Raw genomic sequence first — 15,835 nt, 5'->3', positions numbered from 1 at the left:
TTATTTATTTATTATGTTTTTGTTCTGGTCTTGGTTCTTGATGGCGACTTTATTCTTTTCAATCTCTCTGTCGTATTTGTTTTATTTTTTATTTATTTAATTTTTTGTGCTCTGTTATGCTCTTGTGATGAAAGATGCTTCCTTGTGTCTTGACAGACTCTGACTATGTGCAATAACAATACTGGTTTGAAGAATCAGACCAGACCCAAGTTAAATCCCCAATGTTTCCTAAAAAACTCCCAAGAAAACAGAGTGTCTCCACGGGTATCGCCCAACCACCAGATCTCTAACGGGCCCCTCAATAAGGTACCTGTGAGGCACTTCAGATCATTTCCTTTTATTAAACTTGACAGCACTTTTTTTCCAATTCTGCCTATTTTTGCTTATCAATGTCTCTCTGACCCCCCCTCCAGTCTTCCTCCCCACAGCCTGCCTTTATCCTCCAGCCCACCTCGCTGGTTGCTCAGCCTCCCAAAACAAAGGAGCCTCCTCGCTACGAAGAGGCCGTTAAACAGAGCCGCAACCTGCACATCAACAATGCTTCACAGGTGAGATGCACACAAGCTGAAATGAAAATTGTGAGAATTATTGCTTACGTGTGGTCTATAAAAGCCTCTTTATGCGCTATGCAAAAGATGGATAGGGAGAATTTTGTCCATCTCATGCATCATTTACATGCGTAATTTGTTCCGCTTTCTGGAGCCCTTACGGATGCCACCCTGTACTACTGGAAACCACAGGGGCAATGCTGAGCGGTAAAGCTGATGTGCAACCGGTGAAAGGAACAAAGAAAAAGAAGCTTTAGTGGCAGCACAGATCAGCACCGTCTACTGGGCTGCCTCTTTTTATGTCTCCTTTTAAGAATAAACATAATGATTATCTCCTCCATCCACGCCTTGTTTGTCATTGTCTGGACCTGCCATCAGAACTCGCAGGTGAACTCTGCCCTGCCCTCTAGTGGATGTATTGGTTAACAACCATGACAATATAAGGCATGCATGGAAGCGACATTTGAAATGGATGTACCTCTTTACATACATATGCGGAGTTGATTTAGAAGCTTTTCATCATCATTCACTCATTCAGGTTTACAAGGTAAAAGTCACCTGGATTTAACTAAGTAAATAGGTGAGAGCCTCCTGTTGGATTATTACTGCATGAATAATGATGTTGCAGCTTCCCACGTTATTTAACACTAACCGATGCAGTGAGTAGCTGCTCATATTCTTAAACAACTATGTCTTGGATTCATTTTCACACATGGACTGGCCACCACAGAGTCCAGACCTGAACCCTTCTGAGAATCTTTGGGATGTACTGGATGTGCCTAGCACAGCGGTCCGACTCTCCCATCTTCACTACAAGATCTTGGAGAAGTAATAATGCAACACTGGATGGAAATAAATCTACTGACATTGCAGAAGTTTATCAAAACGCTACCACAGCGAATGTGTGCTGCAATCAAAGCTAAAGAAGGTCCAGCAAAATACCATGACTTTTTTGTGTTTTTTAGATGGGCAGTGTATTTTATTGCAGCGTTTTCTGCACGACCCAACATTTGCATAGAAAACAAGTTTGCAGACTCAGCAGTTTAGACGAACTGTGCAGAAAGATTTTTTTGTTTGTTTGTTTACGTTGGTACTGATGACAGAAAAAAATATTAGAAAGTAAAAATAAATGAGCCAACTGAACGTCTGAGCCAGAAATCAGATATGAGTCACAGCTTGATTTGCTTGATAAGTGGTTTGGATCTGTTTTGATGCTACATTAAAAATATACTGCCAAAATTTGCCAAAATTAGATTTGTGCTTCGGGTCCTAATCAGACGAGGTTGGCAGTGGGTTTGAGGTTGGAGATGACTAAAATGATGAGGAGAACGCAGCTGCTGTGTGCATTTAAAAATGCATCGGTTTATTTTCAGCATGGTGACACTAAATTGTCTTTTATGGCGTTTCAGGTTCCCACGGCAACGAGTCAACATATGGATGACTTGTTTGACATCCTCATAGAGAGTGGAGGTAACTGATGTGATTAGTATGAACAACTTGTTGTTAAGAGACTTCAGGAGCAACCCTCATTGGTCAATCCTTCATACATTTCAATGTTTGACTCCATGTTTTTCTCCCCTCCTCTAGAAATCACTCCGTTTATCCAGCAGGACCCTCCAGCTTCTCTAAGCAAGACCCTTCCAGTCACAGTAAACATCACCACCCTCCCTATTAACACCGCCTTGTCCAGACCACCTCCACAGATCCAGGTGGGCCCTCCTCCGACACTGAGCTCTGCTGTCAACCCCAGCCTGCTCAGTCTCACCTCCCTGGCCACAGACAATCAGCTGGAAGCCTTCCTGGAGGGGACGCTGGCCGATACGCCATCTGCGTCAGACCCCCGCACACAGGGTCTGATGGAGGAGCTCCAGGCCCAGCTCATGGACCAGCAGCCCTACTCACCCATGGACACCTCAGACCTGTCTTTCTGTGACTCCTCCTCGCCCCCTTCCTCGCTCAACATGGGCCTGTCTGACCCGACCCTGGACAACATGGAGTGGCTGGACCTCACCATGCCCCCGGGTTCCGCCGGGGCACTCACCCCACTGGGGATCCCGACGGACTTCCTGGATACGCATGACCTGCAGCTGCATTGGGACTGAACTGCATTGGGAAGGATGGAGGAGAGAAGCTGAGGCTGGAGAGAGTGATGAAAGGCTGGAAGGAAGGGTAAAAAGAGAAAACCTGGCATTTTGGTGCCCTATCATTCCCAGCATCTGTAATATTCACACTTTTCTATCAGAGCAGATGCTGTACAGATACTCATTCTAGTGGATCTGCAAACAGTGGTGTTTGCACAGTTTTAAAAGAGATGATGGCTGACCTGCCAGGGAAACGTCCGCTCTGAGGTGATGAAGGAATTTTAAACAGAGCGGACTTTCTCTGTCTGATTTTATCGACCATTTTTAGAGCCAAGGAGTCAGAGCCAAATGAAAACTGGGGGAACAGACTGTTTGTAAATACAGTTTAAATCACACTAATAGAGTTTTAACTTTTTTTTCTCACTGAGAGCTTCAGTAGTTTTGATGGCTGAGATCGCCTGATTACATTTGCTGAAGGTTTTACTGGCTGGCTTTCAGTGGAAACTGTCAGTTATACGTTCAGAGTGAAGTATCTAAACATATTAAAGGGTATCTGGGTCCTTCTAGAGGTGGTCTGATGAGGGTCTTTGTTCCACTAAAGCATACTGTGACATACTAGGTTACAAAAGCTGGTGGTTAAAACATAACAGTTTCTTGAACTGAGCTGTATTTAAGGATTTCAGCATTTTAGGACAAAACGAAAAGCGTTGGACAGTCACACCCGTGCTTGGTTTGTCTTAGAGGTTTAAACAGGTTAAAAAGGGTCAAAACCTGTGTACACACTGGTCCAGTCCACCACACACTGTGGGTGACTCGTTTTCCGACTAATCTGATTTGGTTGTATCAGATGTGATTGTTTTTGTTTCTTTTTTGTAATTGACCAGTGATTAAAAAACGCAAAAATCCGACTAAAGGAGGGAGCTCCCTCCACCAATGTGAGAGCTATGCACTAAAAAGAGGCAGGATGACGTGTCTCGCTCACCTCAGAACAAGGAAATGTGAACACTGCATATCCAAGGTGACGATACGAGTAATCACTACGACTGTGATCGGCCTAAAGATCACGTTTCTGGAGATTTTGCAGTTGTCCAAGTCGATTATGTTGAATGTACTTTTAAATAAAAAAAATCTAAAGATATCAGACTTTACTTAAAAAGTTGGCAGCTTTTTTTTCTCCTGATTAGTAAACTGACATAAAAGAGCAGAAAGGGAACAAATATCAGTTTCTAAGACGTGCAGACACATCTACAATAAGTGCTGCAAGTTAAATCAAGGAATAAAGATGTCTTCGATGAGCTTTAGAACCTTAACTGTCATACAGTGTCCCTACACTTTGCCTGTGTGTGTGTGTGTGTGTGTGTGTGTATATGTCAGGATGAGAGTTTACTGCTTCACTATCCTGCAAACGTGCTAGTTTAAACCCCCGCCTGCAGCTGATGAGTTAGATTTACTAGCCCAATATTCTAACGTCAGCGGCGCTTCCTGACTGGATGCATGAGATGCAAGCATGTTACCGTGGACGCAAGCGTGGATTCCTGTCTCTTTAGCATGTACGTGTCCTGTGTGCATGATTGTGTTGGCGTCTAATCGTTTCAAGCTCTTTTTTTAGCCCTTAAGTCTTCTAACTAATAAAAAAAAAACGAATGCTATCACCTTTCAAGTCAAAATCTTTGCTTTGCACTCGATTTATTCCAAATTTTTCCATGTGGGAAGGCTTCTGCTTTTTATCTTTGCTGTTCAGTCAGAAACGCACAGACAACTTTGAGGTGTGAGGCAACACCGGAGAATCATTTTATCTAATATTATCCCACTTGTTGGTTTTCTTTCTCACCTACATATTTAGTTACTGATTCAGTGTGTCAGTTTATTCCTGTAGGACTGATACAGTTAAACTGTGTGGCACTTTTAAATAAGACTGCTCTCCTAAATGTTTTTGTTTTTTTAATTATTTTTTTTATGTGAAACATGTACCTTTTAACCACTTTGTCCTGTAATTATGTCCACAGGCACTAGATGGCGCCACCTCTCTTCTACTGTGGCCTCACTGTAGCAGGTGATACTTCCGGGTCATTTCTAGCAACATTTTAAGAGCAAATTTTTTTTCTTTTCTGCCAGTTCTAATGCTGCTTTTGCTGTCAGTAATTACACATTCATTTTTATCTCAAATTGGAGATTAACCGCCCAAAAGAGCAATTCAAATACAGCACACACCTTCTCCTCCAGTGTCCCCCACAAGCCCACCCACCCTGTTGAAGCCACGTTTATAACTGTGTTAGATTCCCTCATCTTAGAAGTTTTTTTTTTTTTTTTTTACAGTCAGCTTTAAGGCTGGCATGTTTGATATTCAGTTGCCAAAAAAAGGCATTTAAGTGTATTGTTGTGTGTTAAGTATCTCTTGTATTTATCCCTTCTTTTTTTTATATATATAGGAGATTTTTTTCAAAAAGGACTTTATGTGTATATTTTTGGTTGCAGAGTTTCCATTTTCAATTTCATATCATGACATACTTAAACCTCTTGGCTGCAGTAGATGTACACACCTCGCTGCGTTTGTGTATGTGTGTGTGTTAAAGATGTGACAGCATTTTGCCATTAGAGTTGCTTCCCGGCCTGATGAGAACAGCTAAAAGCAATAACGGCTGCTCCCCTTTGGATGTACTGTACTGTATGTCAAATCCTGCCTTGATTTTATTCATGTAAGAGCCTTGATGACAAAGTAATACGGTTAAAAAGCACTTCAAATCTGAGATGTTTAGCGAGGAGGGGGTGGGTTTGATTAACCCTCTTTGGGTAGAGGTTTGTGGAAGTGGCAGTGTTGGCTCGGGCTTCCCTGCGCTGTTTTCGGCTATCCGACTCCCGCTTGTCCTCCTCCTTGTTCTGCTCCCTTCATGTGAAAAATCACGCCATCTTTTGTATTTTTTATCATAATTTTTGTAGAGGAGCCAAACAAGGCACAGTGCTCGGATATTCAATTCAATTTAAGGATGTTAACGGGAGCGCGGGTGAGGCGACGAGAGTTAACAGTGAGGATGAAACAGGAAGGATTTCCACTGCTCATTGTAGCCGAGTCTCCTGTCTGTCTCCACCACCCCATGCCATGCCTCTTGTTCTTTGTAATGCCATATGTTTTGCACATTGTGTACATATTTATATAGATGTAATGCATATTTTTATACATGTTTAACATCCATGGGCTCTGATTTTGTAAATACTTTAAAGGATGTATATAAGTACTGTATGCTTTTATGTGTCAATAAAATTTGGTGTACTGTAAGAAGCTTCAGTCCCTTCACTCTCCATCCATCCTCACCCTTCCATATTCATTCATGCTTTCATCCTACATCTCACTCATCTATTCACCTTCATATTCTTCTCTCCGTCATCCATCTTTTCATCCCTTCTCTCTTATACATTAATCCGACCTGCCCTCCATAATCCCTCCCTCATCCATTTATCTATCCTCCTTCCCACCATCCATCCTTCCTTCCCTCATCTATCCTTCCATCATCCTTTTCGTTCTTTCCACCTCGGCTTTAGTCTGATTCACTGACATCCTGGCGTACAGTCTCTTCCTCCCAGCCTTGAAACATGAGACACGGCAGATTAACCAATCAGAACTTTCAGATCTCTCCATAACGCCATCCAACCCATGTTGATGAGGTGTTGCTCATTGATGGTGACAACTGATGCAAAACAGGAGGAGCTGCTGTATAAAATGGCTCCTATGTAACATACATGTCTGTTTTTAAATACAGAGATGTATTCTCATTTTACTTCAGATGAAGAGAAAATTATTTTCATAATAATGGAAATGGAAACAAAAAAAATAATGTAATTTCAGCAGCATAAAGGTTATAATCCATCATTTATGGATCACTTGTCAAGTCTGACACATGAACTAATATAATTATTAAAGTCCACAACAACCCTTGTATCCACAGTACTGTGCAAAAGTCTTAAGCCATCATTTTTCTTTTGACATTGTCTGCTTTATCTCTCACTCCATTCCTTGTATTTCATCATGCCAGATAAATGTATTTGTGAAGCTAATTAATCCTGCCCTATAAATCATTCAGGAATAAAACAGGAACCAGTGTCTACACATAACAAAGTATAAAATCTCTTTTTTATTCCATCTACAATGTAAATATGCTAAAATATAACATAGTTTGACAACAAAGCATAATAGCCTTGGTATATCTTAGCATGAGGTACAGTGTTTCCTTAAAGAAATTATGAAACTGCCTAAAAAAATTAGAAATGGTCCTTTAGCAAGAGTGGCTGTTGAAAACCGTTGTTAATGAAATGAATGAAATGAATGAAAAATACTTTATTAATCCCTTTGCAGGGAAATTCATGTTTTCAGTACAACCCATCCAAGACTAGACAAAACAACATATGATGACACAAACAGAACAGGCATACTGACGGAGCAGCCATTTCTACAGCGCTCCTTGTCCAAGGAAGGAAAACAGCGAGCAAAGGCTGAGGTATGCCACATGGTGAAGACCTGAACCGAAAATGAGTGTCAACAGGTGTGACAATAAAGCTGCCCAGACCAAACATTGACTTTGAAGCTTGACAGAATTATGTAAACTCTTGTACACACATTTGAAACTGTACATTTGATTCCCTTAATGACAAAGTAAAAAGGTTTATTGGGTTGGATGAGTTAATGCTTCAGAGATGCTCTACAGCGTTTAGCTCCAGAACCTGACTGACCTCCACACAGCTGTTCTGAAGCCATGACCTTCGCTTCATGCTCAGCTTGAGATCTCCAGAACTGTGGAACATTGTCACTCAGGATAGTTCTCCATTTTTGGGCATGATTTGTTTCCCAGTCACTGTCACAAAAAATAAATAAATAAATAAATATCCCCACAGTTATTCCACAGTATTACTCAGGTAATGCTCCTGCATCCAGATGAGAGCTGCGTCCATACAGTTCAGTCGTTGCTCCATCCGATTAGATGATTTTGCTTCTCATGGATTATTATTATGGTGAGGCAGGCTGTCATGAAACTTACTTTGTCCTAAAGGCCTGATTGATTGCAGGTTGCAGGGATAGTTATTCTTATTATAAGGCTTTCCCATTTCCAGAAACTCTTCAGTTGATCTCGTGCATAGCTTGTTGGGTTCATGTTTAGATTTTCTGATAACGCCTTTTGGCTGTTTTTGCAAGATTCAAAATGAAAAAGTAGGAACTCAAAGTTGGGTGGTTTGAATATATGAAAATAATGAGGAAATCTATAGAAAATGAGGATCCAAACTTTTTTAAGTGTTTAGGTGAGAGTAAAATGTGCAAAATGTGGAAAAATCTGAAAAAAATCTCAAGAGTCTGCTTGTGGAGTTCCTTTGAAGAACCTGAAGAATCCAGAAATTTTCCAGCTCCTGCGGTGAAATCCCTCCAAACGGATTGTGTCAGAATGGCCGGTGGGTGTGAATGTGTGCTTGACACATGGGACACCTGTGGCTGATGTTCCTGAAGCGCTTCATATAGAAGGGGATCAAACAGCAGCCTGCAACACAGCTGCAGGGAGGAGGACAGATGTGACCAATGAGATGGAAAGTTATTTCTCAAACAGAAGTGATGCTCCTACCTGTTGGCTGTTGTCATTATTTATCATGCTTGTCATTCTACACTATTAACTTGGGATGTAAATCACATGTTTGAGCCCAATACAGTTTTTAAGATGGGATTTAAAAGTGGTGTATGTGCTCTTTTATTCCAGATGGTATCATGTTTCCAGATGGTTGTCCAAAAGTGGTGCATCTGTGGAGTGTTCCGTAGTGGTTCTCTGGTTTTAGTTTGGCATATTCTTTAAGTCCATTTAATGTGTTGCACATGAAACAGGCATATTTAAATGTTTTATGTTTTTCACAAGATAAAAACTTACATTTACTGAGGTGGCAGCAGTGATATGAATAATTTTAAGGGCCTTTTTGTACAGTTACTCCCATAATTAACCAGTTTGTGAAGCAATAATCAATATCAGTTTGGGTCCAGGAAGCTTCGCTACTTTTAGGCTTAGCCTTCATTCTTTACTTTTAGATGAAGCTTATAGATATGAGTGTCTTGGTGACCAGTAGCCATCCCTTAAATTACGCTGCTAAAGTCTTAGACTGCTGGAGGGAAATCTCATGATACACTGAGCCCCTTTCCTCCATTTTTCACTCAATAACTTGTGTTTCTCTTTTACTTTCTCAGCAGAAATCCATGGATTAGAGTTTGTTGACGTTTCCTGTCCTCTCTTACCCAAAACCAGTCAAGGCAGATAGCTGCCCTTAGGTTTTGGTTCTGTTGGAGGAATTTTTCTTCCAGTTAAAAGGCAGTTTCCCTCTCTACTGTGTGCATCCTCAGGACAGGGGATTGGATTGTAGAGAAGATTTGATGCAGTCTGTTGGTTCCCTTAGCTTGGCATTTATTTTTATGAACTATCTTATATGAAGTTATTATAAAGTAGGCAGATGTGGATCACACAGTGTGATTTGTTGTACTTGGTTTATAACTGGACTACAAAGACTGTCAGACAATCAGTCTTGACTACTTTTTAGTTGTTTTTAGTGGTTTTCCATGTAGTTCTTTGAACATCCTGCCTGAGCATCCCAAGTTAAGCTCACCCATCTGCCTCCAATCTTGTAGTCCAGTATTTAGGTCCTACCCCTCGTCTACTCCAATGATATTGGATTGTTAATCATTGAATTGAAGTATTGATATGTAGTGATGCATTGTTACAACCCTATTACTATCTACAGCGGTAATCACTGAGACGTGGATTGGGTCATTAGAGTCCATGCTGGAGCGACTCACCCTATCAGAAAGCTCAGGACGCATATTATCCAGGCTGCCTCCCCCACACGGCTGTGGGTTTCCGTCATGACGACAGCCTCACAGCTGGGACATTTTGTGGCCTCTTGCGTCTGACCCAGATCCTCCACTAAACCCAATTAGAGATCAAGAACACAACTGACTGAATATCAGACACTGAACAAAACTTTTATTATCTGAGGAAATAAAAAGCACTTTATAAAACGTGTGACACACCTGCAACGATGGTCTGTGTTGCTGTTGCTGTTATGACGACATCTCTCTGGTCCGGCTGGAAAGGAGGCAGCATGTAGATCCCTCCGTGGGGGGTTTCTTTGTAAGAGGCAAGTTTATCCTGCTGACCTGGTTTTTAAAACAGGGATAATTTACACACAAACTTTAAAAATGAAATACTAATTGATAAATAAAAAAACACAACAGATACCTGTTTTTGCTTTGGGTTTGAAGGACCCTCCATTCTTCTCCAACTCCTTTTTTTTCACCTCCAGCTCCTCCAGCTCTCGCTGAATAGTCTCCAGCTCGCATTGTTCTTCGCCATCTTCTTTAGTTATTGCAAGACAAAGTCAAACAAAGTTCAAATACATCTTCACTGTTTTTATTACAAACCAAACAGTAGAAAAAAAGGAAAAAGTAGAACTGGTGCTGTGTAATCAGACAACATATTGGTTAACTAAATACCAAATATTAAAGCACTATGTAACCTTCTGACTTTAAAAATATGTCCGACTCATTTTGATGGCAGAGTGACATTCAGTAGAAGTTATAGTTGCCCAGCAGCATCCTGAGGTTGAAAAAACACACCACAACTTTTGCTTCCGGGGTGCTGTGTCATGTTACCGTTGAGTTTGGCCTTACACGCCGTGTCATACGCCAGCAACTGGATATCAACACATCAACCATTTTGAAAGGACACAGTGGCTGATTCATCAAAAAAAAAACCGAGGTAATTTTTGGAAGAAGAGCGGAAAAGAAACAGTGAAAGGGACAGAGCAAGAGATAAGACAAGAGTCAACACTGGAGTGACTTCAGCTGGCTGGAGAGAGCTCAGAGTACAGGTAGGATGTAAGATGCATGCTGAATTAACCGTCGCTAGGGGTGCATCACTGAAAACAGGTGCAAAAGTTCAGGAGTGATTACAAAATTAATAGTGACTAAAATTATGACTTGATGTAAAAGCAACTTCTCTAAAAGGGCATTTCTGATTAAAGATGAGTGGACTATCGTCAGATTTTTTTTTAAAAATGTGTGGAAAAATCCTGAAATGAAATAAAATTGCAGGAAATTGGCAGGAACTCCCTCCTGTACATTTCAGTGTTGGCACATTCTTGAAGAAGCTTTTCACTGAACACACTATGTTGTTTCTTCACTGTGTTATTTAGAGGATGTAAAGAATAGTCCATTATTTTCTGCAGCTTGTGCAGCTTGTTTCCTGGACAATCAGCTCCAGCGGCTCCGTTATCTCCAACACAGAACCAGCTTTCTCGATCAGTTTATTCAGTCTCTTTAAGTCTTTGGCTCTGATGCTGCTGCCCCAACAAATGCTGCAAAGCTGATGGACTTTTCCATAACAGACTTTTAGAAAATATATAACCTTTTTGGTGCAGACACTGAACGATCTTAGCTTCCTTAAAAAGTAGAGTCTGCTCTGTCCATCCTTGGTGGTGCATCTCTGGTCTCATCTGTTGTATTTCTCCACTACTTCCACCTCTTCTCACATGATGTAAACAACGCTTTGTTTACTCTTGAAGTCAACAATCATCTTTTTTGTTTTGTTCACATTCAAGATGAGGTGATTATTTCCGCACCATCTTAAAAAACTCACTGACTAGTTCTCCGTACTCAGCTTCTTGTCCATCACTGACAGCTGCAGAGTAATCAGAGTATTTCTGCAGATGACAGGACTCAGAGTTGTTTTGGAAGTCTGAGGTGTACAGTGTGAAGAAAAATGGTGAGAGTACAGTCCCTTGTGGTGCTCAAGTGCTGCTGACCACCATCTCAGTCTCACAAACTGTAGTCTGTTTATTAGGTAGACATTAGTCCAGGGGGTTGCGGAGGTATCCTCTTGTTGAACAACAGCTGATATAACATTGTCAAAGGAATGCTGCAGGAAACCTTTACAGTCATGAAGAAATAAATTTTATATAGTCCCTTTTCAAGGCAATTTTAAGCTCACTGAATCAGGGCCGCTTCCTTGTCTGCCCATCCATCCATCCATCCATCCATCCATCCATCCATCCATCCATCCATCCATCCATCCATCCATCCATCCATCCATCCATCCATCCATCCAAGCTACCAGATGAGAGGTGGGTACACCCTGGACAGGTGAGCAGTCCATCTCAGGGTTCTTGTCCGCTTACATTCAATTTGTCAATTTGTCAATGTCAATTTGTGCTTTTTCTCTGCTGCCCTGTTACTCCCCTCCATCTCTTGCTTTCAACTCCTTCCTGTTAATAATGACAGCAACACTGTTTTGTTCCAGTAGTCTTCCTGTTCACTACTCATCTGACTGGTCAGACCCACTCCTGTTGTCATTCTCCTTCCTTATAGTATCAGACCAGGACAATCCAGACTTTGAGCCTCACCTAATCCTTCTTTTCTTGTTTCATGATGCAACAATGGGCTTTAATGTGTTTTTCTATTTATGTCTTTGTTAACCATTTTTGTGTAATCCTTTTCACTTAAAAGTGAGAAAACAATGACTTTGGAAGTCCTTATGATGAACAAGTATAGTTGCTGTTTTTATAAAGGTGTGTTTAGTTCTTTCCAAGTTTCTTGCTTTAAGGAAAGAGAAATCTTCTTCTAAACAAGAAAGTTTTCTACAATAATAATCAAAGATGTGATCTAGAATTTGTATAAAATTTTTAAAAACCCTTTGATTCCAGCTTTTTATTAGATATTTTACTCAAAACAAGAAGCCCTGCATTAAGATGAAACAATGCTACTTAAAACTTAACCAGAAAAAGTTAAGTTGTATGTGAACCTTGCCCAGAGATGGTCTCAACTTGTTTGAACTTGGAAACATCTGGAGGTGAGGACATTACTGGACTAGCCTGTCTAAAGCCCTCATCTGTCTTCAGCAGAAAGTGTGTGGAGACGTTTGAAATGAAAAACAAAACAACAAACTTTTGCACACCGTAAAATGTTTGCAGGAAAGAATAGGACAAAACACAAGCCGATATACTCAATGTGTAAAAATCTTCTAAATGTTGTAAAAACTAATTGTAATAATGTTCTTTTCCCCCTCCCTCATCATTCAGGACAAGCTCAGGCATCAGGCTGCTCAGAAATAGACTTTTTTAAGGCTTCATGGCCCACAGAAACAGCGTATTAAATGAGTGACTCACTTTCTTCCGTGGTCCCATCACTGTTTTGTTTTTCTTTCTTGATGCAGCGTTTTAGTGTCAGGAGAAGGGCACGTCTGCTGTAAAGCTGCTGCATGCGAAACTCAATGGAGTCCAGCACTGAGGCTCTTCCTCCCACATCGGGGGTCTCCTGGTTGGATTCAGGTGGGCACTGCTGCTCCTGCTCCTGCTCTGAATTTGAACTCAGATCTGGGACAGAACTTTTACTTGTTACCAGTTGAAATTTCTGAAGTACCACATCATTGTTAAGGGTCTCCATCCTGGTACGGAGACCTGAATCCAAATGTCTCTGAACCTGGTTAAGCTGAACTGCCCTCAAACTGGAATAAAAAACATGAAAAAAAAAAAAAAAAAAAAAAATGAAAAACCTGCAACTTAATCTCACAAGCTGAAGATCATCTCCTTTTCCTGCAAGTTTATTTTTAAAATTTCCTCCTTTTTTTTTACATTTGCAGGCAGAAAAATGTAGAGTTGAATGTTGCTGCTTCATCAAAGGAAATGTTGTCTTCTGTGCACACTTGTCTTATGGTATCTAGAGCACACAAGCGTCATCATAGGCAGTTTATTAAAGTTATGTCAACAGTGCACCTAAACAAATTAGTTACTGTACGTCAGTACAACATGCAAATGTTGATAGCCTACACAGTTTGCAGGACAATGGACAGCTGAAGGCATGTGGCTGTACTGAAAAGTGTCTTAGTACTTGTAAACAGGATGTTACTGAACTGACTTTTGAGTTGGAACCATGTTTTATTCCTACTAATAGGAGACTTCATTCTACCATTTTTCTGATAGAATTGTGTTTCTATATTCTTAAAGATGTAAAGGAGTAAGATGTTTTAATGTTGAGTTTTGGATCAAAATATTTTTTATACACACCCCATCTCCAGAAAGTTTTTCTAAATGGCAATTAAAGTTTGAATCTCTAATTTGTTTATTCATGAGTCTAAAATATATCTCTTTCAGTGTGTTTACTGACCAACTTCATTGGAGAATAGTTTGAGAATTCAGGATACAAGAATATTCAGAGATGTGTCCATTGTTAGTGAATTGTCTGTGGATTTTATTGTCAAATTCAGATCTTATGTCTAATCATACTTTTTCAATAGATGACAGATCTGAACTGCAGACCTCACCAGGGAGGCTTCTAAGAGGCATCTGGCTCCTCTCAGTGTGGAGTAGAAGTGGCTCTACTCTGAGCCCCTCCCAGATGACCATTTTTTTTGCTTCAGTGGTTTCATCACACACGCTAGCTTTTAAACCTTTTGCTGCTATCAAAAAGCCTGAACCAGGGTTCTCCAACTCCAGTCCTTGAGAGCTAATGCCCTGCAGGTTTTAAATGTTTCCCTACAGCAACACACCTCATTCAAATGGAAAGATCTGTACAAGCCTGTTAATGACCCATTGATCTGAGTCAGGTGTGTCACAGCATTGACACATCTAAAAGCGGGGTAGCGAACCCTTGTCCTCAAGGGCTGCAGTCCTGCACGATTTAAATGTTTCTCTGCTCCAAGGCAAGGCAAGGCAAGGCAGTTTATTTGTATAGCACATTTCATGTACAGGACAATTCAAAGTGCTTTACATAAAACAAAGACATTACAGATATTTAGAATAGTAAAAGGCATCAACACATAATCAACACATAATCACAATAAAATAATAAATTACATTAAAATGATTAAAAGCAAGATAAGTTAAAAAAAAGTTACTGTGCAGATTTCATGCATAGGCGCATGAGAAAAGAAAAGTTTTTAACCTGGATTTAAAAATGTCTACATTTGGTGAAAGTTTAATCTCCACTGGCAGTTTGTTCCATTTGTTTGCAGTATAACAGCTAAATGCTGCTTCTCCATGTTTAGTCTGGACTCTGGCCTGGACTAGTTGACCAGAGTCTTTGGATCTAAGAGCTCTGCTAGGTTTATATTCTCTGAACATATCACAGATGTATTCTGGGCCTAAACCATTCTGGGATTTGTAAATGATCAGAAGGGTTTTAAAATCTATTCTGTGACTGACTGGAAGCCAGTGTAAAGATTTTAAAACTGGTGTGATGTGTTCAGATCTCTTAGTCCTGGTTAAAACTCTAGCAGCAGCGTTCTGGATGAGCTGCAGATGTTTAATGCTCTTTTTAGGAAGTCCTGTTAAAAGACCATTACAGTAATCCAGTCTACTGGAGATGAATGCATGGATGAGTTTCTCCTGGTCTTTCTGGGAGACTAAACTTTTAATTCTGTTGATGTTTCTGAGCTGGTAAAAAGCTGTCTTAGTGACAGCTTTGATATGGCTGCTGAAAGTCAGATCTGAGTCTATCAACACTCCCAGGTTACGAACTTGGTTGGTAATTTTAAGAGCCCGAGTCTCCAGGTGTTTGCCAATGCTGACCCTCTTCTCTTTGCTACCAAACAGAATAATCTCAGTTTTGTCTTCATTTAATTGTAGGAAATTCTCCCTCATCCAGGTGTTTATTTGCTCCAGACACTGACAAAATAAGTCTATTGGACTGCAGTCATCTGGTGACAGAGACACATAAAGTTGTGTATCATCTGCATAACTTTGATAACTAATGCTATAGTTCTGTAATATTTGACCCAAAGGGAGCATATACAAGTTGAACAGAAGAGGTCCAAGGACTGACCCCTGGGGGACTCCACAAGTCATGGCCACTCGCTCGGATTCATAGCTGCCGATCGTAACAAAATAACTCCGGCCTTCTAAATAGGACCTGAACCAGTTAAGGACCGCTCCAGAAAGTCCAACCCAGTTTTCCAGCCTGTGCAACAGGATTCTGTGATCTACAGTATCAAACGCAGCACTGAGATCCAACAGAACCAGGACTGATACTTGACCACAATCAGTATTCAACCTAATGTCATTTAACACTTTGACCAGAGCTGTTTCAGTGCTGTGATGAGGTCGGAAGCCGGACTGAAATTTATCAAGATTTCCACTTTCATTTAAAAAGTCATGAAGCTGGTGAAATACAACTTTTTCAATAATCTTGGAAATAAAAGA

At 40.6% G+C, this 15,835-nt stretch overlaps 2 protein-coding genes across 5 annotated transcripts in view; one reads left to right on the top strand and one right to left on the bottom strand.

Annotated features, from left to right (window-relative positions):
• mrtfba (myocardin related transcription factor Ba) overlaps positions 1-5,057 on the top strand; it is a 30,937-nt gene extending 25,880 nt beyond the window's left edge. For all 4 annotated transcript variants that reach the window (XM_041973793.1, XM_041973792.1, XM_041973791.1 and 1 more), the window contains exons 14-17: positions 157-306; positions 414-548; positions 1,958-2,018; positions 2,136-5,057. In XM_041973793.1, the coding sequence (XP_041829727.1) occupies positions 157-306; positions 414-548; positions 1,958-2,018; positions 2,136-2,650 (861 nt within the window). In that variant the 3' untranslated portion in view covers positions 2,651-5,057. The remainder of the gene's footprint in view (positions 1-156; positions 307-413; positions 549-1,957; positions 2,019-2,135) is intronic.
• A 2,972-nt stretch (positions 5,058-8,029) lies between these two features.
• On the bottom strand, positions 8,030-13,082 carry LOC121633021 (cell death-inducing p53-target protein 1-like). Its single transcript, XM_041974880.1, has 5 exons — positions 12,806-13,082; positions 9,883-9,999; positions 9,675-9,800; positions 9,441-9,567; positions 8,030-8,159 (listed from the first exon to the last, which is right to left on the bottom strand). The coding sequence occupies exons 1-5, from the start codon at positions 13,080-13,082 to the stop codon at positions 8,051-8,053; spliced, it is 756 nt and encodes a 251-aa protein (XP_041830814.1). The 3' UTR covers positions 8,030-8,050.
• Between the last annotated feature and the right edge of the window lie 2,753 nt (positions 13,083-15,835).

This window comes from Melanotaenia boesemani, chromosome 21, assembly GCF_017639745.1.
Source record: "Melanotaenia boesemani isolate fMelBoe1 chromosome 21, fMelBoe1.pri, whole genome shotgun sequence".
NCBI lineage: Eukaryota > Metazoa > Chordata > Actinopteri > Atheriniformes > Melanotaeniidae > Melanotaenia > Melanotaenia boesemani.
The sequence above is the reverse complement of the archived record's forward strand: the minus strand, read 5'-3'. Positions and strand labels throughout refer to the sequence as shown.